Source organism: Myotis myotis, unplaced genomic scaffold (assembly GCF_014108235.1).
Source record: "Myotis myotis isolate mMyoMyo1 unplaced genomic scaffold, mMyoMyo1.p scaffold_m19_p_17, whole genome shotgun sequence".
Taxonomy (NCBI): domain Eukaryota; kingdom Metazoa; phylum Chordata; class Mammalia; order Chiroptera; family Vespertilionidae; genus Myotis; species Myotis myotis.
In genome coordinates, this window is record NW_023416321.1 from 8,652,649 (window position 1) to 8,680,585 (window position 27,937).

The 27,937-nt window shown below is 39.9% G+C and overlaps 1 protein-coding gene across 7 annotated transcripts; it reads left to right on the plus strand.

The window, feature by feature from the left end:
- On the plus strand, nucleotides 1-27,805 carry MED1 (mediator complex subunit 1). Of its 7 annotated transcripts, none has more exons than XM_036339257.1 (17): nucleotides 1-238; nucleotides 2,901-3,019; nucleotides 8,151-8,229; nucleotides 10,073-10,127; nucleotides 10,236-10,368; nucleotides 11,058-11,086; nucleotides 13,185-13,256; nucleotides 15,007-15,081; nucleotides 15,704-15,777; nucleotides 16,335-16,424; nucleotides 17,155-17,266; nucleotides 17,769-17,893; nucleotides 18,149-18,267; nucleotides 19,299-19,500; nucleotides 21,318-21,413; nucleotides 21,532-21,637; nucleotides 23,021-27,805. In XM_036339257.1, the coding sequence occupies exons 1-17, from the start codon at nucleotides 214-216 to the stop codon at nucleotides 26,241-26,243; spliced, it is 4,734 nt and encodes a 1,577-aa protein (XP_036195150.1). In that variant the 5' UTR covers nucleotides 1-213; the 3' UTR covers nucleotides 26,244-27,805. The 7 variants fall into 7 exon arrangements, with proteins under 7 accessions (XP_036195150.1, XP_036195151.1, XP_036195153.1 ...); XM_036339258.1 differs by having other exon boundaries at nucleotides 2,901-3,007; XM_036339260.1 differs by lacking the exon at nucleotides 13,185-13,256.
- The last annotated feature ends 132 nt before the right edge of the window (nucleotides 27,806-27,937 follow it).

Below are 27,937 nucleotides of genomic sequence, written 5' to 3' on the forward strand. Positions count from 1 at the left end.
CGCGATCTTTGGGAAGTTCCGTTGGGGAAGATGGCGGCGGCCGGGAGCACCCTTCTCTTCCTGCCGCCAGGGACTTCAGACTGAGCCTTCTCGGGAAGAGTGGGGACTGCAGGTGCCCCGCGTCCTGGGAACCCCAGCCCACTTGATCCCCCCGATAGTGGTGGGGAAGAGCTGGTCCAGTTGTGTAGGACTCAGGCCTTCCCCACTGTCAGGATGAAGGCTCAGGGGGAAACCGAGGGTGAGTGATGGAAGGGGAAGCAAGGGGGCGCGACACATCTGAGGGGGAGGGGGGCAATCTGTGAAAGGAGCTGGGGGTCCGATGCCTTCGCGGAGGCCACTCTCTCGTGGGCGCAGAGTCCGTGAGGCGGGATGTGTGTGAGTCTCGGGTTCTGACCGTGCCTTCCCTGATGGTGGAGAGCTCCGACTTTGTGGTGATGGGGACTCGCAACTTCTGTGAAGGTGTCCCGCTTAGCTCGGGGCCATCAGTTGGGCCTCAGGGCACTGTAATCCTCAGGTTGTGGAAGACCAGGCGAGTGACTCTCAAACGTGTGAATAATGGCCTGAGAATAGCGAGAGAGCTGTGTGTCAGAGGACCAGGGGGTGTTGGGGCGTGAGTGAAGCCAGGAGGTCCTTCTGATACGAAAGGCCTGCAGTTCCCTAGAACGTCACCGTGTTCAGAACTTGCCCTCTGGCATATGCGTTGATTTGCATCCTTTCCATGACTGGACTGATTGAGAACTGAAAAACAGCTTTTCGGTGGAACCTTACTTTGATTCTCTCAAGTTACTCCAGTTTTAAGTGCTTCCTTCGTATTTTGCACATAGTTTTCTATTACTAACACAGCTCACTGTATTATTTTGTACTTGTCTTCTCCACTTTATATTGAGCTTAGTAGATCAGGGACCTTGCCTTTCTCATTGTAGAGTTCCTGGGACATAAATAGTTGCTCAAAAAAATGTTTGATGTGAGCTTTCGTATAATGATACTTATCAGGCTTCTCAAGGGAAAGAAGGGGGCGTTGTTTTTTGAAGAAGAGGACAAAGAAAGGTTTACTCTTTGGGTGCAGGGGCAGGACAAGTGTAAAATGAAGCAGGAATTTTGTCTAGTTTGCTCACTGCCATATCCCCCAGCACATAAAATAGTGCTTGAACGAATGAGTCTTGAAAGTGGGAATTCCTAGGAATGTCTCCAGAACCGTAAACTGGATGAAATAGCCCCCAAACCAGTTTTCCAGAAGAAGAGGGCATTTGAGGGAGGAGATTGAATCTTGATTTAGAAGATGTCACTGCCTCAACTCTGATTGCTAACATTCTACTCATTTAAAAAAAAATATATTTTTTTATTGATTTCAGAGAGGAAAGGAGAGGGAGAGATAGAAACATCAATGATGAGAGAGAATCATTGATCAGCTGCCTCCTGCACACCCCTTACTGGGAATCGAGCCTGCAACCCAGGTATGTGCCCTTGACTAGAATCGAACCCAGGACCCTTTAGTCCGCAGGCTGACGCTCTATCCACTGAGCAAAACCAGCTAGGGCCTATTCATTTTTCAATGACATCTTTTCTGTAACATTCCACAACTAATAAACTTTTTCTCCTTTGAATTTCAATTAGTAATGCATCTTTGTGTGTGTGTTTTTCTTTTTTTTTTTTTTTTTTTTTTTTTAAATATATTTTATTGATTTTTTACAGAGAGGAAGGGAGAGAGATAGAGAGTTAGAAACATTGATGAGAGAGAGACATTGATCAGCTGCCTCCTGCACATCTCCTACTGGGGATGTGCCCGCAACCCAGGTACATGCCCTTGACCGGAATCGAACCTGGGACCTTTCAGTCCGCAGGCCGACGCTCTATCCACTGAGCCAAACCGGTTTCGGCTGTTTTTCTTTTAATAAGAGAAATTTTATTTAGAAAGTTACAAAAGTAGTAGTAGAAGTGAGCCAGCTGGGCTGCTAGGCTCAGGAAACAAGTTGCAGAAGCAAAAGAAGGACCCTTGGAGCTTAGGAGAGGGAAAGGCAAAAGTGACGGGCCTGGGGGTGGGGGGGGATAAGAAAGGGAAGGGAAAGGCTTGGGCCTGCTCCCCACAAGAGATCAGCTGTGTATCTGTTTTTAAGAGCGTATCTCATTTTGCTTTTGTGTGATGGTTATTTCCACATTTACTTATCCACACCCTTTCACAGATGTTATCTCAGGCATATTGTTTTTGCATTGCCAGTCGTCTCTAGCATAGACCCTTGCTCATACTAAGCAGTACAAGAATTCTCGAAAGGCGAGTAAAGGGCAAGGAGATTTGCTCACCCACTGATTTCAGGAGCCAGTCTTTTCTACCTTTCTTTTACAACTCTGCTAGAAACTAATTCTTTAGCTATTGACATCTTCCCTCTCTCTATAGTTTTAGTTTGAATTCAAATAGGAGAAATCTGAATGACAAATAAAGCCTGTTTTCTTGATAATACTTATAAATTGATCTCTTAAAATTCTGTAAAAGATGAACAGAGTTTATATTTTTCACATTGAAAATCAACTAACCATAGTAAGGCCATATTCAAATGTGTGCTCTACATATCTCATCAAGGGATATTATACATATCATGAAATAATTTTGTCACTAAATTGTAGTCCTGATCTTGAAACATGGTTAGAGATGGTTCTTTTTTGGTTCTCATTAAAAGTTTGACTAGAAAGCAGTCCTGTTCTGTGGTGTTCATTAGGTTAGGCCCATAATTTATGTGTCTTCTTGTCACTAAAAATAAATTCTTTGTATGTTTTGAAGTAAATGATATTGAAAAATATTTTAACTGAGTTCTTAACAGGATGTCATATGGGAGGGTTGTTTGCAAGAAAAACTATAAGGTCTTGAAAGAAGAGTTTCTAACAATGTCTTCTGATTTATATTGTAGAGTCGGAAAAGCTGAGTAAGATGAGTTCTCTCTTGGAACGGCTCCATGCAAAATTTAACCAAAATAGGCCTTGGAGTGAAACCATTAAGCTTGTGCGTCAAGTCATGGTGAGGATTGTGGTGTGTGCTTTGATAATTATTTAATAAGCAATGTTCCCTGTGTCAAATTTTTCAAACTAGCTAATATAGTGTGTCTTTTGTTTTATTTATCATAAAGTTGATAGCCACCATGTACTCAGGTGTTTTAAGAATCTACCTAAGCCTGGCCTTTGTGGGTCTGGTTAAGCGCTGACTTATGAACCAGGAAATCACAGTACGATTCCCGGTCAGGGTACATGCCTGGATTGTGGGCCCGATCCTCAGTGTGGGGTGTTCAGGAGGCAGCCAATCTATGATTCTCTCTTATCATTGATGTTTCTATCTCTCTCTCTCTCCCTTCCTTCCTCTCTGAAATCAATAAAAAAATATGTTTTGTTTTGTTTTTAAAAAGAGTCTACCTAAGAAGGAGATGTATTTATAAAATGGTATTAATCATGAGTTATGGTACACTGAGGTGCTTTAGGCAAAGGTGCTAAGAAACACACCAATAAGAGACACACATGATAGACTTGGATAGAGACATTTATTCTTCACTTCCTGTTAAACTCCTTGATACTAATGTGATAGTACTTTCATTGTTTCTATGCTAGGAATTGAGTTTGCAATTCATTCTTTTTTTTTTTTAATTTGTTCTTAATTAGTTTCACTTCGTCAACCTCTTTTTCTGCTGTAGTACTCCTCCTTCCTGAGTCATTCACCATTCAGTAGTATGTTGAGCTCTTAGTTAAATGGAAGGCAGGGAGTTGGGGAGGATGGGGCTGGATGTTAAAAGTTCATCCTTATGGTTCTGTGGTAATCGAGTGATGTAGGAAAACTTTACTTCTATGCGTTTACCTGGGCAATAGTTACATGGATGTATTTACTTTGTGATAATTCATAGATCTCTTCAGATTCTTATACTCCTCTGTATACTTCAATGAAAGTACCCTCTCCTCCCCTCCAAATCTTATTCTGTATCCAGAATAAGTTCAGTTTAGTAGTGTTTAAAATGATTAGTGTAGCACTAGCAAAATTACTGAATTTGTTATCAAAGACCTGTGTTTTAGGCTTGACACAAGTGATTATTACTTATATGACCTTGGACAAATTATTTAATACTAGAGGCCCTGTGCACAGATTTGTGCACTGGTGGGGTCTCTTGGCTTGGCCTGTGGGGATCGGGCTGAAACCGGCTCTCCGACACCCCCAAGGGGTCCTGGATTGTGAGAGGGCGGTTCTTTGGTGACGCACCCTGGAATCGGGCTCACCCCTCTCTGGTTTGGGTGTGTTACCTGAGAACCGCGGCTATCAAGTCACTGCAGCTCGGCAGCTCCCACATTGAGCATCTGCCCCCTGGTGATCAGTGCATGTCATAGCTACCGGTCAGAGTGTCTGCCCCCTGGTGGTCGTTGCGTGTCATAGCTACCGATAGGACGGTCGCTTAGGCTTTTATATATATAGATATCTGAGTTTGTTTTCTCATTTGGAAAATAGAGGCACACAAACCAGTTTGCTTTTCCACATATATTAAGTCCTTAGTTAACATTTATTGGTTCTTGGGAACTGCAACTTTAAGCAAAATGATGTATAGTGAAACCAATATTATAGGTTAGTTGACATACATAAGAGTTAAGTTCCTATGGAATAGTTCTGCTCACAAAATATCACTGAACTTCTGAATAAAGACCCAGAACACTTTTAATATTAACCCCTAGAGTGCCAGGGAGCGCGATTGCGCTCCTCCTGTCCTTCGCCAAAAGTGTCTTTCGCTATCGTGCTCCTCCTGCAGTGTCACTATTAGATGCTAGTAGTTCACTCTTTATTGACAGATGGCACCTAAGGAAAATCAGCAAAAATGCCTTGGCAATTTTAGCATAGTTCCTAGGATATTGGTTGGCACTCAAAGGGTTAAACGTCGAGCCCTAGCTAGTTTCACTCAGTGGATAGAGCGTAGGACTGAAGGGTCCCAGGTTCGATTCTGGTCAAGGGCACATACCTGGGTTGTGGGGTCGATCCCCCGTAGGGGGCGTGCAGGAGGCATCCAATAGATGATTCTCTCTCATCATTGATGTTTCTATCTCTCCCTCTCCCTCTCCCTTCCTCTTTAAAATCAATAAAAATACATTTAAAAAAATATTAAACATTGAAATATATGTGAGCTATACATCCATTTAAGAAATAGTAATGAAAATAAGTGAGATAATATTTCTAATTTGCTGGAATAAATTCAGAGTCTTGGGTGGCCAGAGCCTATCCTGGCAGCTCAGGGCTCAAGGTGGGAACCCACCCTGGACAGCATGGCCTTCCATTGCAGAGTGCACACACACACATACACACTCACACTCACACTCTCAGTCAGATGGGAACAATTTAGACATGGCAGTTAATCTAATGTGCCTTTGGGACATGGGTGGAAACCCAGAGAAAACTCACACAGACATGGGCAGAATGTGCAAATTTCCCACAGTGGCCTCAGCCAGGAACCGATTTTTGTTTTCTCAATGTTATAATGAGATGAAGTTACTTGAGGACCTGCTATAATTCTGTTGTAAGGATCAGATCAGATAATGGATATTATCTGATGTGTCGGGTTGCTAAATTACTTTTTAACTAAATTCTACAAATATATGTGCATCTTCTGGCTCAGGGTTGTGTACATAAAAGGTATTTAAATTGCCCTGGTCAGTGTGACTTAGTTGGTTGGGCCTCATCTCGTGCACCAAAAGATTGCCTGTTCGATTTCCTGGTCAGGACACATGCCCGGGTTGTAGACTGATACCTGGTATAGGGCGTGCAGGAGACAGCCAATTGATGTTACTCTCTCATATTGTTTCTCTTTTCTTCCCTTCTTCTCTCTCTAAAAATCAATAAAAATATTTTTTAAAATGTTTTAAATAAAAGAATGGCAATTTTTACAGTCTTAGGACTCAGAGATTGTCATTTTTTATTTTTACTGGGAGTACAAGGCTGCCATATTCTAGTTTGAAATGTGTGCTATGTAAATGATATTGTCATTAGAGCAGTGGTTCTCAACCTTCCTAATGCCGCGACCCTTTAATACAGTTCCTCATGTTGTGGTGACCCCCAACCATAAAATTATTTTCGTTGCTACTTCATAACTGTAATTTTGCTACTGTTATGAATCGTAATGTAAATATCTGATATGCAGTATGTATTTTCATTGTTACAAATTGAACATAATTAAAGCATAGTGTTTAATCACAAAAACAATATGTAATTATATATGTGTTTTCCGATGGTCTTAGGCGACCCCTGTGAAAGGGTCGTTCGACCCCCAAAGGGGCCGCGACCCACAGGTTGAGAACCGCTGTATTAGAGAGACATTATGAGATAGAGGAATTTCAGGTGGCCACTAAGGAACCCCTTTTATAGGGGTACCAGTGCCTTGGTTTGGTTACCATAACTTCTGTTGTCTACTTTTCACTTTTGCAGATTCAGAAACATAATTTTACTAGTATATCAAGATTTTGAATTGTTTACAACTGACATACTAACAAAATCTCAGTAGATTAACATGTAAATAAGAATGCCAATTTATTTATTTACAACAGAGGGTCTATCTTTCCAGTTACCTAAACACTATATTCATTGTCCAAAGCGCCTCCTTGCATATTCAAGGTGCAAGGGAAGACAGATTATTAATTAATCAGATGTTTGTTTTGTGAGATTGGAATTATATTAAAGAGAAGAATTAGGGCATGGAAAAGCCTGAAAAACTATCCTTATATCATAAAACTGTTCACATTTCTGGGGATTCTAATGTGCAGAGAAAAGCTTCTTCCTTGGATGGGGTTAGAAAATCTGTGCCCGTTTGTTTGTTTGTTTGTTTGTTTTGTTTTGCTCTTTGGGAATCCCTTTTCTGGACTACGCAATCTGTTACTTTGACTACTGTGTGGTTGTATTTCTTAGAATAATTTGGGATTGCCAAATCTTATGAGCCACCCCATTTAACTGAGTAAATATTTTTTAAAATATATTTTATTGTTTTTTTACAGAGAGGAAGGGAAAGGGATAGAGAGTTAGAAACATCGATGAGAGAGAAGCATCGATCAGCTGCCTCCTGCACACCCCCTACTGGGGATGTGCCTGCAACCAAGGTACATGCCCTTGACCGGAATCGAACCTAGGACCCTTCAGTCCCCACGCCAACACTCTATCCAGTGAGCCAAACCAGCCAGGGCTAACTGAGTAAATTTTAGGATGTAGTTACTTGTACAGGAGGCTGATCTCATTTATTACATTTTTTTTTATATATATTTTATTGATTTTTTACAGAGAGAAAGGGAGAGAGATAGAGAGTTAGAAACATCGATGAGAGAGAAACATCGATGAGAGAGAAACATCGATCAGCTGCCTCCTGCACATCTCCTACTGGGGATGTGACCGCAACCCAGGTACATGCCCTTGACCGGAATCGAACCTGGGACCTTTCAGTCCGCAGGCCGACGCTCTATCCACTGAGCCAAACCGGTTTCGGCTCATTTATTACATTTTGATTCTTCCTAATTTCCCCCTTGAAGGTTATCTTACTTTATTTATTTTTTTTATCCTCACTTGAGGATATGCTTTCTATTGATTTTTCAGAGAGAAAGAGAAACATTGATCAGTTGCCTCCCATATGTGCCCCAACCAAGGACTGAACCCGCAACCTAGATATGTGCCCTGACCAGGAATTGAACCTGCAATCTTTTGGTGCATGAGACAACACTCCAACCAACTGAGCCACCCAGCCAGGGCATGGTTATCTTATTTTAGATCTGGGAATACCTTTTCCTTTCTTCTGTATATGGATATGGGTGTATCCATGTACTATATGAACTTTCTTCCTTTGGCTGGATGGACAGAGCAACGGTTAAGAATATATTTTTAAAAAGTCTATAGACTATCTAGAGCAGTGGTCACCAACCGGTGGTCTGCGGACCACTGGTGGTCCGTGAGGTCCGAAAGGTTGGCGACCACTGATCTAGAGTATAGAGAGAATATAGAATATATTCTACATATTCAAATATATAGGATATATTTGAGCCAGAGCTCAAGTAGATACAGTCTCTAGAGTACCCTGAAGTATTACTACTTGGATAATATATATGCTTATCTAAAACACTGTTAGCTCGGTTAATTTTTACCTCAAATGTTTTCCCGCTTAATACAGGAGAAGAGGGTTGTGATGAGTTCTGGAGGGCACCAACATTTGGTCAGCTGTTTGGAGACATTGCAAAAAGCTCTCAAAGGTTTGTAATCATCTTTGAAATACGCTGATTTCTTAAAACTACCTGTTTAAGAAAGACTATTTTACACTTACACTAGAAATATAAATTGAAATAGGTCAACTTTCTATGTTAGGCTTTGGTTTTGCTTTTATTATGGAATTGAGATGCGCTCTTACCTGATGTTTTGAAACATTTATTTTGATCCTATTTTAGAGGCTGGTAGAGACTCAAAAGATAATTGATGAAGCATAACTATAGATAGCAGGGGAAAGTTGTTTTTTTCACCTTTACATGTTTTCTTATAATTAATTTTCAATAAGAAAATGGACATTTTGACGCTAAAAGATTTTTACTGTGTTTATAGACAATGTTTTCAGGAAAGCAAATATAAAATTTAAATTTTGAGCTTGATTATTCATGCTTATAATTACCTCATGTTTTTTTGGGAGAAATGAAAGTAAAAAAAGATTTTCCTCTGATGCACCACAAATGAAACTTACTCAGCTGAATATTGGTTTATTTTTTCATTGTGGTAAAATGTTCATAACATAAAACTTATCATTTTGACCATTTTTAAACGTACAGTTTATTGGCATTATGTACATTCACATTCTTGTGTATCCATCGTCACCATCCATCTCCAGAACTTTATCATCTTCCCAAATTGAAACTGTGTACCCATTAAACAATAACTTCTCATTTCCTCCTCTCCCCAGCTCCTGGCAACTACCATTCTAATTTCTGTCTGTAAGAATTTGACTTCTCATAATAGTAGAATCATAAAGTATTTGTCCTTCTGTGACTGGTTTATTTCACTTAACATAATGTCTTCAAGGTTCATCCATTTTGTAGCATTTATCAGAATTCCCTTTTTATGAAAGCTGAATAATATTTTAATGTATGTGTATACCACATTTTGTTTATCTATTCAGCCATCAATGAACACATGGGTTATTTCCACCTTTTGGCTATTGTAAATAATGCCACTATAAACACTTGAGTATTTTTATATTGTTTTATTTTATTATTATTTATTTTATTATTTTATTTTATATTTTATTTCAAAGAGTGGGTTTATTAAAGCTGGGGACAGTGAAACAAGGAAGGGCTTAGGATAGAAGAAGCAATAGGAGAGAGTCTAGGTGGGGCTGCTTTTGTTCTCTAGAAATGTCGTAGGAACGAAATGAGCCCAGGCAGGGCTACTTTGGCTCACTGGAAAGTCAGAGAAAAGGGGCCCTGGAGACAGGTTCAGGGGTTAGCTGTCCATTGCTCCCCTGATTGCAAGTATTGTGGGGACCCTAAGAGTTTAGGAAATGCACACCTGAGAGGAAGAATGCCTGTTTTTATGTTGGTTTTGATGTTAATCTTCCTTATACAAACATTAGCAGATAACTGTATCTTCTTTAAATTAAACGTAACTGTCCCAAATGAGTAATGAAGAAGGGAGAAGAGAAAGATCCATTAGTTTTTTCAAATATATTTTTAAAAATTGACTTTAAAGAGAAGAAGGGGGAGAGAGAAACATTGATAAACATTCATAGGTTGTCTCCCGTGTGCGCCTGACCGGGGATCTAACCCTCAATCTGGGTATGTGCCTGACCTGGAATTGAACCTGCCACCTTTTGGTGTACTGGACGATGCTCCAACCAACTGGGCTATACCGGCCAGGGCTCAAATAGATTTTTTTTTACCTTTATTACTGCATAGGCCATAGCTAACCCTTACCAATGACCTTTGTGCAAATTGTAAGCATTCGTTGAACTATTGAATGTGTTTATCACTTTGAAAGGATGGTCTTTGAAGAAAACAATTTAAGTTATTTGGAGCATCCTTTGTGATTTCCTTTTTTTTCACCCTTTCATAGTAACATCTTTACCCGCAATGACTGATCGTTTGGAGTCTATAGCAAGACAAAATGGGTAAGTAGACAGACTATCTGTAGGCAGAAATGTTTAACTTAGTGTTGACTTTGGGTGGCTTTATTTATGTGTCTTCTATTAATTTTTGTTTTGATTTGTTCCTGCTAGACTGGGCTCTCATCTCAGTGCCAGTGGCACTGAATGTTACATCACGTCAGATATGTTCTATGTGGAAGTGCAGTTAGATCCTGCAGGACAGCTTTGTGATGTAAAAGTGGCTCACCATGGGGAGAATCCTATGGTATGTGTTGTCGATATTTCACTGGAATCTGTGGGGTTTACTTAGGGACATTAATTTTAAAATGAAATTGTTGGGGTTTGAAATAGCTTGGGTTAGTGTTTTCATGAGCCACTATAGAGGTGATGTGATAGGCTACAACATCAGTAGCTTTAGAATGGGATTTAGAGTAACATGGGTCCATCTCTAACATCATCGAAAAGCTTTAACAAGTGGAAACACCAGAGGAACCCTTTCCATTTCATATACACAAACATGAGCCGCAATTGAACAATAGGTGCTGGGGTTTCAGAGATAATTAATAAAGTTTCTATCCTCAAAGAACTTAACATAATCAAGATGGACAGATAATCTTGTATATAGCTGATGTCTCTGAAAAATCCTATAGAAGGGATGAGTCTAAAATGTGTGTAACCAGACAATTGGATATGGATTCCAAGGTTGGCATTAAAGAGAGGTCCTGATGTTTTAAACAAGCTACTGAAAGTTGATTCTTTTATAAACTATTTCAGATAATTTCCCTTCCCAGTCCCATGGTTTACCAAGTAGGAAGAAGATGTTTTTTGATATCTTAATAATAAGGAACTTCTATAGAAGTTTGAATGGCATGTGTGCTAATAAGAGAAAAATTCTTGGTGTCTTCAGAGATCTTAAAGTAGTTTAATATTTTAACGTAATTTCTTTAATTTCAGAGCTGTCCAGAGCTTGTACAGCAGCTAAGGTAAGCAGATGACATAGTCCCTGATATTGGCAGACAATGCTGTTCTTTATAGCTAGGTTTTGAGGCCAGTCAAAAGTTACCTTCCTGAGGAACAAATTTATTTTCTTGGGTCAAGATTTTTCAGAGCCTATACTTGTTCACTTTCAGGACTGACTTAACTTGATTTCTTATCCTACTCAATCTAGTCCAGGGTTTTTCAGCTTTGGCAGTGTTAATAATTTGGATTGGAAAATTCTTTGCTGTAGGGGGTTGCCCTGTGCATTGTAGGATGTTTAACAGCATCCATGGTGTCTCTCCACTAGTTGCCAGTAGTAGCTCTTGAGTTGCAACAATCAAAAATATCTCCAGGTATGCCCTAGCCAGTTTGGCTCAGTGGATAGAGTGTTGGTCTGCTGACTGAAAGGTCCTGGGTTTGATTCTGGTCAAGGGCACATGCCCGGATTGCAGGCTTGATCCCTAGTAGATGGCATGCAGGAGGTAGCCAATCAATGATTCTCTCTCATAATTGATGTTTCTATCTCTCTCTCCCTCTCCCTTCCTCTCTGAAATCAATAAAATATATATATATATATATTTTAAATATATTTTATTGATTTTTTTACAGAGAGGAAGGGAGAGAGATAGAGAGTTAGAAACATCGATGAGAGAGAACCATCGATCAGCTGCCTCCTGCACATCTCCCACTGGGGATATGCCCGCAACCCAGGTACATGCCCTTGACCGGAATCGAACCCGGGACCTCTCAGTCCGCAGGCCGACGCTCTATCCACTGAGCCAAACCGGTTTCGGCAATAAAATATATTTTTTTAAAAAAGGAAAAGGAAGTGATTTAAAATATCTCATTTGCTCTGGCTGGTATGGGTCAGTGGTTAGAGCGTCAGCCTGTGCACTGAAGGATCACTGGTTCAATTCCCCATCAAGGACACGTACATGGGTTGGAGGTTTGATCCCAGGCCCCGGTCTGCATGCATGAGGGTGGCAACCAATTGATGTGTCTCACATGATGTTTCTCTTTCTGTCTCCCTCCCTCCCTCCCTCCTTTCCACTTTAAAATCAATGGGGAAAATGTCCTTAGGTGAGGAAATAAATAAATAAATGGCTTATTACTTAAGAGCAAATTAGTATATAAATTATCAGTTCTTTTTTACTATCTTTTTAAAAAAATGTTTTTATTGATTTTTAGAGAGAGAAGAATGGAGAGGGATAGGGAGATAGAAACACCAATGAATTGGCTGCCTCCGCATGCCCCCCACCAGAGATTGAGCCTGCAACCCAGGCATATGCCCTGACTGGGAATCGAACTGGTGACTTCTTGGTTCCTGGGTCAATGCTCAACCACTGAGCCACACCGGGTGGGCTTAACTATCTTATTTATTTATTTATTTATTTATTTATTTATTTATTTATTTAGTTTTTACAGAGAGGAAGGGAGAGGGATAGAGAGTTAGAAACATCAATGAGAGAGAAACATTGATCAGCTGCCTCCTGCACACCTCCTACTGGGGATGTGCCTGCAACATCCCCTGCAATCAAGGTACGTGCACTAGACTGGAATCGAACCTGGGACCCTTCAGTCCGCAGGCTGACACTCTATCCACTGACCCAAATCGGTTAGGGCTGGGCTTAACTATCTTTTATACTGCTTATTAACACATCCAGAAAAATGGGCAGAAAAAGAAAAACCTTTCATTTTCTTTTGCTATTGTTTTTAAAAATATATTTTTATTCATTTCAGAGAGGAAGGGAGAGGGAGAGAGAGATAGAAACATCAATGATGAGAGAGAATCATTGATCGGCTGCCTCCTGCCCGCCCCCTACTGACGACTGAGCCCACAACCTGGACACATGCACTTGACCAGAATTGAACCCAGGACCCCTCAGTCCACAGGCCTACACTCTATCCACTGAACCAAACCAGCTAGGGCTCTTTTGCTATTTTTGATTAATTCTAGAAACCTGGCTGGGGGGAAAGAGAATAGAGCAAATTATGAAAATTAGTTTTATATAGCCATGATTTTTGGCACTTTGCTGTTAAGATTGAGTAGTAAATATATTTTTTATTCTCCTCCCTCTCCCCTCTTCCCTTAACTCCTTATAGGGAAAAAAATTTTGATGAATTTTCTAAGCACCTTAAGGGTCTTGTTAATCTTTATAACCTTCCAGGAGACAAGTGAGTATTTTTATTTTTTGCTATTGTTGTAAAAAAAACAATATAAATCTATAAACTATTTTGTGCTTAGAAGTTTGCCAAGCCTTTTGCCCTATCTCATTTGTGATTTCTAATAGTACTGGCAATCTAGAGCTCACCTTCCAACTCTGTTTTTTTTTTTTAATTGCTTAAAGTATTATAAAGCGTATTACATATGTCTCCTTTTTTTTTCTCCCCTTGACCTTCCCCTGGCCTCCCCTACCCCCAGGGTCTTGTGCCCATTGGTTATGCTTATATGCATGCATGCAAGTTCTTTGGTTGATCTCTTACCCCCCCCCCCCAACTCTATGTTTTTAAGTTATTTTAAATTAACAATATCTGCATAAATGCATTATGCTAAAAGAGACTATAATCCTTGAGGTGTCTTCAACATATTGATTTCTGGGCTAAAAGAAATTAGTTGTTGTAGAACTGGCTTGTCATTTTTACTTTTATCCTACTTGGGATTCTGTTAACCTGCTTGGCTCTTTTATTTTTATTTATTTATTTATTTAATTTTTTATTTTTATTTTTTATTGCTTAAAGTATTACAAAGAGTATTACATATGTCTCCTTCCCCCCTGCCCCCTTGACATTCCCCCGGCTTCCCCTACACCCCAGTGGCTTGTGTCCATTGGTTATGCTTATATGCATGCATGCAAGTCCTTTGGTTGATCTCTTACCCAGCCCTCCCCCCCCAACTCTATGTTTTTAAGTTATTTTAAATTAACAATATCTGCATTAATGCATTATGCTAAAAGAGACTATAATCCTTGAGGTGTCTTCAACATATTGATTTCTGGGCTAAAAGAAATTAGTTGTTGTAGAACTGGCTTGTCATTTTTACTTTTATCCTACTTGGGATTCTGTTAACCTGCTTGGCTCTTTTAAATAGAGATAAAAATTAGCTTTGATAGATCACTGGATTATTTTTTTTTGCTTTTAAGTTTAGAAACACATTTTAATCAAAATCTAAATACAGTTACTAAAATACTGACTTCTCTAGAAAACCGTGGCTATACACTAATACATTGCATCTATCATGTTACAAGGTGCATTATACTCAAATACAAAAACTATAAGATAAACCACCATCCTTCAACAATTGAGCAAAGATAGAATGCCTAAGGAACAACATGGATGGACTTGCAGAGGCTGGGCTGTTTTACTTCAAGCACCATTAAAAAAAGAACACAAATGCGTGGATTTTTGGGTGTATACATTGAGTTGAACTTTTGGCACTAGGAATATCACTATAGATTTTTATTTTTTTATTATTTTTTAAAATATATTTTACTGATTCCAGAGATGAAGGGAGAGAGAGAGATAGAAACACCAATGATGAGAGGAAATCATTGATCGGCTGCCTCCTGCACACCCTATGTTGGGGGCTAAGCCCATAACCTGGGCATGTGCCCCGACTGGGAATTGAACCATGACCTGCTGGTTCATAGGTCGATGCTCAACCTCTGAGCCATGCTGGCTGGGCCTCACTATGGATTTAAAAAAAGAAAAACATTTTAAAGGTTTTTTGGTGTGTGTGTGTGTGTGTGTGTGTGTGTGTGTGTGTGTGTGTTTTAATGGATATTTTAGTTGCCTTCAGTATAGACTTGCTCTTTAGGCTTTCTGTATTAGTGTGTGTGTGTGTGTGTGTGTCTGTGTGTGTGTGTGTGTGTGTGTGTGTGTGTGTGTTTTAATGATTTATCTCTTGTTCTCTTCATCTACTTTCTAGCAAACTGAAGACTAAAATGTACTTGGCTCTCCAATCCTTAGAACAGGATCTATCTAAAATGGCAGTCATGTATTGGTAAGACTAAGGTGTCAATTCTATATGACCCTTCTGAGTACCCCATTCTTAAAGTTTTTTTATATTGGGCATTGCCAGGGTTCTATTATATGGAGTTGGGCAAAAGAAGGTTTACAGTTGTTCATATGGAAAATAATACAAGTATTAATAAATAATACAAGAATAAACTCTGTTTTTGTACTCAAAACTGTAAACCTACTCTTGCCCCACCTGTATATATTTATATGACACATGTATATTTCTATATATCTGTATTTTACCTATATTATACATCTTGTCCATTTCTTTTCACTTCCCAAATGTTGACTGCATTCCATTTTCTGACTGTCAGTATCCCTAAGTTGATGGTTGGTATTCCCTGGGTTTTATCTGAAGTCTTGTCAAACCTGGCCTCCCATCTAATAAATAATAGTCTAGCTGTAATTTTTCTTTGCCACATTATATATTGCTGTATACTTGGAAATAATCCTTTCACTTTGAAGGTGAAATACAATTGTTATATGCCCAAGTACAGGACAGAGCAATTAATTACATGTCTTTTAAGAGCTGAACTCATTTTCACAATGTGTACTAATACCTTCAGGCTTTAAATACAAGCAAACATAGATAATTTGTCTTGCAGGAAAGCAACCAACGCTGGTCCCTTAGATAAGATTCTTCATGGAAGTGTTGGCTATCTCACGCCAAGAAGTGGGGGTATGTGATCCTATTTTGCTTATTTAGAAAAATGTCTAATTTTCGTTGAGAGGTCATTACTTAAAATTTCACCTTAGACCAGGCCGGTATGGCTCAGTGGTATGAACTGGGAGGTCATGATTCTATTCCCGGTCAGGGCACATGCCCAGGTTATCGGCTCGATCCCCCAGTGGGGGGCATGCACGAGGCAGCTGATTGATGATTCTCTTTTGTCATTAATGTTTCTCTCTCTCTCCTCTCCCTTCCTCGCTGAAATCAATAAAAATATATATATTTTTAAATGTCACCTTGGGTTTATAAGCAGAGGGAGAAAATTATTAGTCATTTCTAAGGTATTAACACCTGTCTTCCCTACATTTTATATTTTTAATTGTGAAGTAAATTGTTGCCACTAGAATCAATACTTACGCTTCTGTCATATTTCATAAGCTGCTTTGGAGCCTGAGTCTTTATGTCTGTGAAATTATTTCCGGTATATAGGTTTATAGAAATGGGATGTTTTTCTTTATTTGTAATTTACCTGGTAAAGATGTAGTGATAAGTTTTCTTTTTCATAGGTCATTTAATGAATTTGAAGTACTATGCCTCTCCTTCTGACCTGCTGGATGATAAGACTACATCTCCCATCATTTTGCATGAGAATAATGGTAAGACTTTAAAGCAACTGAAGGTTTTTATCAGTGTTTAAAAAAACATTTTTTAAGTTTGAATGCCTAGGTTTGCTTGTACTTCCTGGTTTGCTACTTGTAATAAGTTTGTCATCCCTGTTAAAGTTTGGTACTGATACAGTCACACACACACACACACACACATGCATACATATCTCCATATATAAATATGTACACATATATATGTGAATAAGTAAATGAATGAATTAAAAGATATAAACCACCCTGACTTGAAATAATCCCCTTTAATCATTACTTTAATGGTGAAGAAATTGGCCAACTTACTTAGGAATTATAATAATGGATGTTATTTTCTATTTGCACTTAATACACTAAAACAAAATGAGAAATGGCCTAATACCGTATTTGGTCCCCTTATAACTTCAATCATTGATTACCCTATAATCATAATTCTATTTAAATACATTCTGAAGTTGGAGAAAATAAGCAAATATCAGTAATGAGCCTTAAAAATGTTTTCCTTGGACTGCATTATTTCCTGTATTTTGTTTTATTTACTGACAGAAACTCTGGTTGGTTAGAAAGGTAACTTCTAGCATTTCTAAGTTATATAGGTATTACAGTATCTGTAAAACAAAATAGGTCTGACAAATCATGCAGAAGTTAGCCTGTTTTTTGTTTTCTTAATGTTAGGGTCCTTATAATTTGTGTTACTTTGAAAAATATCCTTTTTCTTTTCTCTTCCCAGTTCCTCGATCTTTGGGCATGAATGCATCAGTGACAATTGAAGGAACATCTGCTATGTATAAACTCCCAATTGCACCATTAATTATGGGGTCCCATCCAGTTGATAACAAATGGTAAGTTAACTATAATTAATCCTAGGGTAGCAAAGTCCATTTTTTACCATCAAGCCCAGTTTTAAGCCAGTTTCACTTGGCTCTTCCCTCACTTGACTTTCCAGAGATTGGCTTTTTGTTTTATCCATTTAATTTCTTTTTTTAATGTTTATTTTAATGTTCCTCTGAGGTTTGCTCATGGAACACATTCTCTGTCCTGAGAGAGAAAGAAGAGAACTGTGCTAATTCCTCTTTTTAAATAATTGCTCCTTTTTCTCTCATGGGACTTACGTTGGTTTGGAGTTACATTGGAGCGATAACTAGAGAACATGCCTCAGTATACATGTTTGATTAAATACTTTAGGGTTAATAAATAGGATGTTTCGGAATTGGGGGAAGAAAGTTTTGATAGGCTTTGTGAGTATGTGTTTATATGAAGCAGACATATCTAAGAATGGGTGTTTAGATTTTTCATTTTCATAATCAAATCAAAACCCAACCCTACCTCTTCTTTTATTTGAAGGACCCCATCTTTTTCCTCAATCACCAGTGCCAATAGTGTTGATCTTCCTGCGTGTTTCTTCTTGAAATTTCCCCAGCCAATCCCAGTATCTAGAGCATTTGTTCAGAAACTTCAGAATTGCACAGGTGAGTTCTAAGTATCAGTAGCTAAACTTGTTATAAGTATGAAAAAGCAAGCTTCAAATTCAGATTATCTTAGACCTCTTTTGGTCTTGTAGGCCTCAAAAAAGTATTGATGGGTATAGATATTATGGTACTTGGTACTGAAGTACTTTTTGAATAAATGGACAAATGAAGTAGAAGTCATGAAAGGAAAACTGAGCTGTCAACGTTTTGATCTTATTGTGATCATTATATTGGTCCTTTCCCCCCTTCCCCCAGGAATTCCATTGTTTGAAACTCCACCAACTTATATACCCCTCTATGAACTGATCACTCAGTTTGAGCTGTCAAAGGACCCTGACCCCATACCTTTGAAACACAACATGCGATTTTATGCTGTAAGTAAGACTCTGTGGGCTGTTGTAGGTTATGTTTGGACCCAAAATGAGAATCTTCCTTTATAGGATTACTGAGGTTAAGTAACATTCTATTGGACTGCTGGATCATATCCTATTTCCTCAGTCAGGCAGGAAATTACAGAAATCTCTGGAACATACTGAAGAAAGAGCATAAGCTTCTAAGTCAGGAAACAACATACATTTCATTGTTGAAATTTCAGATGAAAGTTCCTTAATGGTATTTGGACTTTTACAAGCATATGAGTAGGTGTTAAATATTCTTATTGTTTAATTTTTCAAGTGCCATAAGCTTATAATCTGGAAAGGTCCTTTATTCAGATACATCTAGAGAAGAAAGTGCTTGAATGCCCTGGCTGGTGTGGTTCAGTTGGTTGGGCATTGTCCCGTGCTCTGAAAGGTTGCCGGTTCTATTCCCGGTCAAGGCACATGCCGGGGTTGTAGTTTGAGCCCTGGTAGGAGGCAGCCAGTTGATGTCTGTCTGTGTGTGTCTATCTGTCTCTCTCTCCCTCCCTCTCCCTCTCTCCCCCCACTTCCCTCCCTCTCTCTCCCTTGCTCCGTCTCTTTCCTCCCTCTCTAAAAATCAATGAAAATATTTTTTTTTAAAAAAAGGAAAATGCTGGAGTGAATAAATTAAGGGAAGTTTCAAAACCTCATTTTCACTTGAATTTGTTGGAATGTTTGATGATAGTCTAGACTAAAGTAGTAGTTCCCAAATTCTGGCTGCATTATAATTATATCTAGAATATTTTATTAAAAATACAGATTTTATACAGATTTCTGAGGTAATTTTCATGTTAGCTAGGCTAGGAAACCACTAGCAGAACATTTACAAAAAAAGGGTCTGTTCAGCCACATGGGTAATTAGCATTTATAACATCAGCTGACCAAAGAATTCAATGGAGTTCTATTACTCACTGAGTTTTGAGGTGTAGGTTGTTTTTTAGGATAGTTGTGGTTGGAGAATAATGTGTGAGTAAATAGCATTCATTTCCTTTGTTCTTTTTGCCTAGGCTCTTCCAGGTCAGCAGCACTGCTATTTCCTTAACAAGGACGCTCCTCTTCCAGATGGCAGAAGTCTACAGGGAACCCTTGTTAGCAAAATCACCTTTCAGCACCCTGGCCGGGTTCCTCTTATCTTAAATCTAATCAGACACCAAGTGGCCTATAATACCCTAATTGGAAGCTGTGTCAAAAGAACTATTCTGAAAGAAGGTACTGTCTTTCCTTTTGATTTCCTTACTAATAAATGGAAACTGATAACTCCAGTGGTTTTTAATTTGGTAGCCCATCATATTATCTATGGAACTTTAAAAAAGACAGATATTTGGTTTCTATATCCACATGAACTGAAGAACTGAATTAGAACCTCAGTGGGAGGTGTTGGGAATCTAGTTGAAGCTCCACAAATAATCTGATGGAACCAATCTATAAATCAGCATATGGAAACCACTGTGGGTTTGCAATGGACTTAGTCTTTCTCTACATACAGTGATATAATTGGTTAACTAAGGGCCTGAACCCTGCAGTTGAATATAAAGTAGAACTTGAGATGCTGTAGGTGAAAGGACTTCTTGATATCTAAATTTTAGGTTGTTAAGAGAGTTCTTTTAGTCCCGAGTATATTTCCTCCCTCCATTCTTTGGAGAACTTAATCATATAGTTTACAAAAGGATGAAACCTGTGCCTTTTTCTCCCAGGATTCTGGAATGCTGGTGTTTTTCAAACAGCGTTTAGAACAGGGGTGGGCAAACTTTTTGACTCGAGGGCCACAATGGGTTCTTAAACTGGACCGGAGGGCCGGAACAAAAGCATGGATGGAGTGTTTGTGTGAACTAATATAAATTCAAAGTAAACATCATTACATAAAAGGGTACGGTCTTTTTTTTTTTTTTTTTTAGTTTTATTCATTTCAAACAGGCCGGATCCGGCCTGCGGGCCATAGTTTGCCCACGGCTGGTTTAGAAGCTTCGATATGAATTTTAGCTGCTCTAGTTAACCACAGTTACTTTTTACCTTAGTTGTAAAACACTTTAGTGAAAGAGATGTATCAGTGCAAATGCTAGGCAAGAAGAAATGGAAGGTAAATCAGGAGATACTTTTTATGGGAATAAGAATTGCCTTAGAAATGAGAAATTTTAGAGAGCATATGCAAGTATGCCTATGGACCTTCTATTTCATGTATTTGAATCTTAGGAGAATTCTTCTAAGAGCTTCAGGGCACCTAAAAATGAGTTTTTTATGGTAGTTATGAAGTTAGTCCTTCAGAGATGCTTTCTGCCAAGCAAGTATGTGATCCTTGATTCTGGGCTGCCAGCATGTTTAGCTTAAGAACATATGATGACAGATATGTGTGTATTTGGTATAAATATACATTTTAGATTGTAACCCTATGTCCTTGCTCACCAGATTATGGGTTGCACAGCTAACAGCTGCAAACACTGATAGAAAGCAGGGTTTATGGCAGTGTTTCTGGATGTCTGCTTATCAAACAGAATGAGAAACTCCTCTTGGCCACATTTATATTCAGAATTCACTTTTAAGGCAGGGTGTTTATATCTTTCAAGGTCTTTAACAATTTAGGGATTAAATGCCTTTATTTTTTTTTAATGTATTTTTATTGATTTCAGAGAGGGAGAGAGGGAGAGAGATAGAAACATCAGTGATGAGAGAGAATCATTGATTGGCTGCCTCCTGCAAGTCCCCTACTGGGGATCGAGCCCGCAACCCAGGCATGTGCCCGTGACTGGAATCGAACCTGGGACCCTTCAGTCCACAGGCTGACACTCTACCCACTGAGCCAAACCAGCTAGGGTGAATGCCTTCATTGTAGAAAATTGAAATTTAGTTCTTTGTTTCAGAGTATTTATAACATAAACTGGCAGATTCCTTTTATTACCTGTGAATGGTATAGTAGGTGTGGGATTTAGTTTCCAAGGAAAGAAAAAAAAATTCATTCTTTACACTTAGGGATTATTTACTTGTCTCAAGTCTTATACTTACTATTTTATGATGTTTTCTTTGCCTTTTAGATTCTCCTGGGCTCCTTCAATTTGAAGTGTGTCCCCTCTCAGAGTCCCGCTTCAGTGTATCTTTTCAACACCCTGTGAATGACTCCCTGGTGTGTGGTGAGTTGTATGGCTGGCTACCATCTCTCTCAGAGCAGCAGTTTGGTTCCTTCATCTCTTTTTGAAAACTCAGAAGCTGAATCTAACTCAAATACTTCTTATATATTTTGTCTTTCAGTGGTAATGGATGTGCAGGACTCAACACATGTGAGCTGTAAACTCTACAAGGGGCTGTCAGATGCACTCATCTGCACAGATGACTTCATTGCCAAAGTTGTTCAAAGGTAGCACTGGCCCTTTTCCATCAGAGTCCCAGTAAGAGGTGTATAGTGATGTGTGTGTTTTTTTCAGTATTAGAGTGAATTGGAAGTTTAGAAGGAAAACATTTAGTCACTGCTTTGAATTCACTCTTCTCTGCTTTCAATTCTAAAGCAATATGAGCTTTGGTTTTTAAAATATCATTTAAAATATCATGAGAGTAAAAGGGTGTAAGGTAGGTAACTTCAGCCTGGCATTAGGGTTCTTGTAGGAGGAAGAGAGCTGAAATAAGATGTAGGTCTTTTTTTACTTATCCTCTTTGTAACATGTCAGTGACAGTGAGTGGGAAGATACGTAAGCCAGTTAGCTTTCCAGAAACATTGTGTAATTACCATTTTGTAAATAAATTTTATTGGAACAGAGCCATGTCTGTTTATTTACATATTGTCTATGGTGGTTTTGCAGCTAAGATGGCAGGGTAGTTAGACAGAAACCATATGATCTTCAAAAGCCTAAATTGTTATTAGTTGGACCTTTAAGAATGGTTGCTACATGTTCTAGAGCAAATGTTTTCAAACATAGGTTTATAAATATAAGTTTAAAAGATAGAAAGTGCTTTGCTTTAAAATAAACAAGACTTCATACCAGTAGTAGCACTTCTTACAGTATTGTTTTGGGGTGGTCTAAGCCATTAAGGTTTAGAACAGTGATGGCGAACTTTTTGAGCTCGGCGTGTCAGCATTTTGAAAAACCCTAACTTAACTCTGGTGCCATGCCACATATAGAAATTTTTTTGATATTTGCAACCATAGTAAAACAAAGACTTATATTTTTGAGATTTATTTTATATATTTAAATGCCATTTAACAAAGAAAAATCAACCAAAAAAAATGAGTTCGTGTGACACCTCTGACACGCGTGTCATAGGTTCGCCATCACTGGTTTAGAACTTAGATGGGGAGCTCCAGTGGCACAATCGGTTAGCGCACGGTACTTATAAGAACTTAGATGGGTCAAGAGATTTTTCTAGTGGTTGATTAAGATAAATCATGTATCCCATTAATCATATGTCAGGCTCTAGAAGGAAGGCATTTTGTTACTGAGTTAAGTAGCAGTTTTATTTTAGTTCATTATAATATCTAATTCTTTGGATTCTTGTTTATGGTTAGTTTGTTTTTGGTGATGCTTCAAAAGAGATTGACGATTGCCTACTGGCCCAGATTCTCTTTAATTTACCCAAAGCTCTGGCATTTCACAGAACTGTTCCTGCCTTTGGGGTTATTTCCTTACCTGAAAATTGCATTACTACAAACCTCTGAGGACATATCCAAGTCTCAGGAAAAATTAAAGCCCCTTTATTCAGCAGCTAGTGCAATGTTAATTTTGTCTTTTTCCATCTTATCTTACAGATGTATGTCCATCCCTGTGACGATGAGGGCTATTCGGAGGAAGGCTGAAACCATTCAGGCCGACACCCCAGCACTGTCCCTCATTGCAGAGACAGTTGAAGACATGGTGAAAAAGAACCTGCCCCCGGCTAGCAGCCCAGGGTATGGCATGACCACAGGCAACAACCCAATGAGTGGTACCACTACACCAACCAACACCTTTCCGGGGGGTCCCATTACCACCTTGTTTAATATGAGCATGAGCATCAAAGATCGGCATGAGTCGGTGGGCCATGGGGAGGACTTCAGCAAGGTGTCTCAGAACCCAATTCTTACCAGTTTGTTGCAAATCACAGGGAACGGGGGGTCTACCATTGGCTCGAGTCCGACCCCTCCTCATCACACGCCGCCACCTGTCTCTTCGATGGCCGGCAACACCAAGAATCACCCGATGCTCATGAACCTTCTTAAAGATAATCCTGCCCAGGATTTTTCAACCCTTTATGGATGCAGCCCTTTAGAAAGGCAGAACTCCTCTTCCGGCTCACCCCGGATGGAAATGTGTTCGGGAAGCAACAAGACGAAGAAGAAGAAGTCATCAAGATTACTACCTGAAAAACCCAAGCACCAGACTGAAGATGACTTTCAGAGGGAGCTATTTTCAATGGATGTTGACTCTCAGAATCCTATCTTTGATGTCAATATGACAGCTGACACGCTGGATACACCACACATCACTCCAGCTCCAAGCCAGTGTAGTACTCCCCCAACAACTTACCCACAACCAGTACCTCACCCCCAACCCAGTATTCAAAGGATGGTCCGACTATCCAGTTCAGACAGCATTGGCCCCGATGTAACTGATATCCTTTCAGACATTGCAGAAGAAGCCTCTAAGCTTCCCAGCACTAGTGACGATTGCCCACCCATTGGCACCCCTGTTCGAGATTCTTCAAGCTCTGGGCATTCTCAGAGTGCCCTCTTTGACCCTGATGTCTTTCAAGCCAATAATAATGAAAATCCATACACTGATCCAGCTGACCTTATTGCAGATGCTGCTGGAAGCCCCAGTAGTGACTCTCCTACCAATCATTTTTTTCCTGATGGAGTAGATTTCAATCCTGATTTGTTGAATAGCCAGAGCCAAAGTGGTTTTGGAGAAGAATACTTTGATGAAAGCAGCCAAAGTGGAGATAACGATGATTTCAAAGGATTTACATCTCAGGCACTAAATACTTTGGGGGTACCAATGCTTGGAGGTGATAATGGGGAGACTAAGTTTAAAGGCAATAGCCAAGCTGACACAGTTGATTTCAGTATTATAGCAGTGGCTGGTAAGGCTTTGGGTTCTGCAGATCTTATGGAGCATCACAGTGGTAGCCAGAGTCCTTTATTGACCACTGGAGACTTAGGGAAAGACAAGACTCAAAAGAGAGTAAAGGAAGGCAATGGTGCCAGCAATAGTCTGACAGGGCCAGGATTAGATAGCAAACCAGGAAAGCGCAGTCGGACCCCTTCCAATGATGGCAAAAGCAAAGATAAGCCTCCAAAGCGGAAGAAGGCAGACACTGAGGGAAAGTCTCCGTCTCACAGTTCTAACCGACCTTTCACCCCACCTACCAGTACAGGTGGATCCAAATCTCCAGGCAGTTCAGGAAGATCTCAGACTCCCCCAGGTGTTGCCACACCACCCATTCCCAAAATCACTATTCAGATTCCTAAGGGAACAGTGATGGTGGGCAAGCCCTCTTCTCACAGTCAGTATACCAGCAGTGGTTCTGTGTCTTCCTCAGGCAGTAAAAGCCACCATAGCCATTCTTCCTCCTCTTCCTCATCTGCTTCCAACTCAGGCAAGATGAAAAGCAGTAAATCAGAAGGTTCAAGTTCCAAGTTAAGCAGCAGTATATATTCTAGTCAAGGGTCTTCTGGGTCTAGCCAGTCCAAAAATTCATCCCAGTCTGGTGGGAAGCCAGGCTCCTCTCCCATTACCAAGCATGGGCTGAGCAGTGGCTCTAGTGGCACCAAGATGAAACTTCAAGGGAAGCCATCATCACTTATGAATCCTTCTTTAAGTAAACCAAACATATCCCCTTCTCATTCAAGGCCACCGGGAGGCTCTGATAAGCTTGCCTCTCCAATGAAGTCTATTCCTGGGACTCCCCCATCCTCTAAAGCCAAGTCCCCTATCAGTTCAGGTTCTAGTGGTTCTCATATGTCTGGAACTGGGTCAAGCACTGGCATGAAGTCTTCTTCAGGGTTAGGATCCTCAGGCTCTTTGAAAACTCCCCCATCATCTAATTCTTGTACAGCATCTTCTTCTTCCTTTTCCTCAAGTGGCTCTTCCATGTCATCCTCTCAGAACCAGCATGGGAGTTCCAAAGGGAAATCTCCCAGCAGAAATAAGAAGCCGTCCTTAACAGCTGTCATAGATAAACTGAAGCATGGGGTTGTCACCAGTGGCCCTGGAGGTGAAGACCCAATGGATGGCCAGGTGGGGGTGAGCACAAATTCTAGCCATCCTATGTCCTCCAAACATAACATGTCAGGAGGAGAGTTTCAGGGCAAGCGTGAGAAAAGTGATAAAGATAAATCAAAGGTTTCCACCTCGGGGGGCTCAGTGGATTCATCTAAGAAGACTTCAGAGTCAAAAAATGTGGGGAGCACAGGTGTGGCAAAAATTATCATCAGCAAGCATGATGGGGGTTCCCCTAGCATTAAAGCCAAAGTGACTTTGCAGAAACCTGGGGAAAGTAGTGGAGAAGGGCTCAGGCCTCAGATGGCCTCTTCCAAAAATTATGGCTCTCCACTCATCAGTGGTTCCACTCCAAAGCATGAGCGTGGCTCTCCCAGCCATAGTAAATCACCAGCATATACCCCTCAAAATCTGGATAGTGAAAGTGAGTCAGGTTCCTCCATAGCAGAGAAATCTTATCAGAACAGTCCCTGCTCAGATGATGGTATCCGACCACTTCCAGAGTACAGCACAGAGAAGCATAAGAAGCACAAAAAAGAAAAGAAGAAAGTAAAAGACAAAGACCGGGATCGGGACAAAGAGCGAGACAAGAAAAAATCTCATAGCATCAAGCCAGAGAGTTGGTCTAAATCACCCATCTCTTCAGACCAGTCCTTGTCGATGACAAGCAACACAATCTTATCCACCGATAGGCCCTCAAGGCTCAGCCCTGACTTTATGATTGGGGAGGAAGATGATGACCTTATGGATGTGGCCCTGATTGGCAATTAGGAACCTTACTTTTTAAGACAAAAAATATGGCCAGAGCGAAACTAATAAAAGTTTATAGGCAAACCACCATCGGGGTGAGTCGGACAGGTGGTGTTTAAGAATGTTAAATGAAATGTCCTTGATACTGAGCTGGGTGAATTTAGAAAAGCATAGCCAGACCCTACTAAAAGAGACCATGGGGTTGATTATTAAAAATCACTGTTCCTTTGCCAGAAAAAAAAAGTTAAAATACTTGCTTATAAAAGGGAGCGGGTGGGTGGGGCATAGGGAAAGGGAAGGGCAGAAAACAGTTTTGTGGGAAATATTCATATATATTTTTTCTCCCTTTTTCCATTTTTAGGCCATGTTTTAAACCCAATTTTAGTGCATGTATGTGAAGGGCTGGGCAGAAAGTGAAAAAGCAATACATCCCTTGATGCATTTGCATGAAGGTGTTCACCTTTGGGTAGTTGTCCATTAGAGACATGGGCAAATGAAGGACTATGGTTACTTTGGACACTTAAGTAATGTTTTGTGTCTGTTTCTTAGGAGTATTTTGGGGGAGGGAAGGTAATTTTAGCTATTTATTTGTAATATTTTAACCCTTTATCTGTTTTTATACAGTATTCCTTTCTAATTCTATGAGGTTCAGGGTTCAAAATGATAGGAGGTAGAGAAGAGCAAGGCTTATTTGGTTGTAGGGAGCTTGTAGCTTTGCTGGTACTGTAGCATGAAGCCCAAGCAAATTAGAGCCCATCTTTGAAGTTGAGAAAAACCAAAATGGTATTTTTTGTTTTAGGAGGTTTTTCTTGGGATTCAGGCATCATAGGAATATTAGTTACCTCCCTGTGGATGTATTGATTTATAGTCTCTCCTTTACAAAAAAAGCTGGGCTGGCTTTTTGGGTTGTAAACATGTTTTCAGATGCAGTAAGGTTTAATGTGGGACAGCTTCCCTGACCCAGTGGCATGAAAACCATTGCAGAATTAATAGTTCTCCTATTTCCACAATGTGCCAAAAGTCTACACCCCAGCATTTTGTTTGTAGGAGAACAGATGCCATTCCTGAGAGCTGGGCTCCTTTCTCACAAGGAGTCCAGACTTGAATCACTCGTGCTCCCTTAGATAAAACAGTAAAAAAATGTGCAGCCATAGTTCACTTAAAACAATTTCAAGCTCACTTGAAGTAAGGGAGCCTGGAACGCTAGGTGGGCATGAAGATAAACCCTTGCTACTGTGTAGCAACACAATTGGACCTTTTTGGAGGAATAGGTCTGAGTCTGGATTCTGGGGGACATCAATAAGAAGCCCTTCTCATAAATATAAAAATCCAGGAGACCATTTGAGTGCAACACAAGTTCTCAGTATTTGGAGGGTCCTCTCAAAATTCTGCGGCCTTACTTTGATTTTTGACACCTGCACTGTGCCATTCCTGATGATTCCATTCAGGACCTGTATCAGCAGGACGGGGCATGGTCCCCAGCACAACTCTTCTGGATTAAAAAAAGAAAAGCCAGGTGATTTATTTATGTATGTGTGTGATAAATGGAGTGACTTCATCAGATATTGAAGAAGATTTCTATATTCAGCTCTTTCTGCAGGTTGGAGTTAGCATAGAGTTGGAAAATCAGCTTTGGCTTCTTTCCTGACTGTCTCTGATTTCCTCTAGTGTTCTCCCTTTTCTGGTCATCAGCTCTCAACAACTCTGCCACTTTT

Excerpts from the sequence above, each read along its gene's own strand:
- MED1 (XM_036339257.1), top strand. The coding sequence starts at position 214 with ATGAAGGCTCAGGGGGAAACCGAGG. Across the intron at positions 10,369-11,057 it reads ACCATGGGGAGAATCCTATG|AGCTGTCCAGAGCTTGTACA; the intron begins GTATGTGTTGTC and ends CTTTAATTTCAG. Across the intron at positions 17,894-18,148 it reads GAAACTTCAGAATTGCACAG|GAATTCCATTGTTTGAAACT; the intron begins GTGAGTTCTAAG and ends CCCTTCCCCCAG.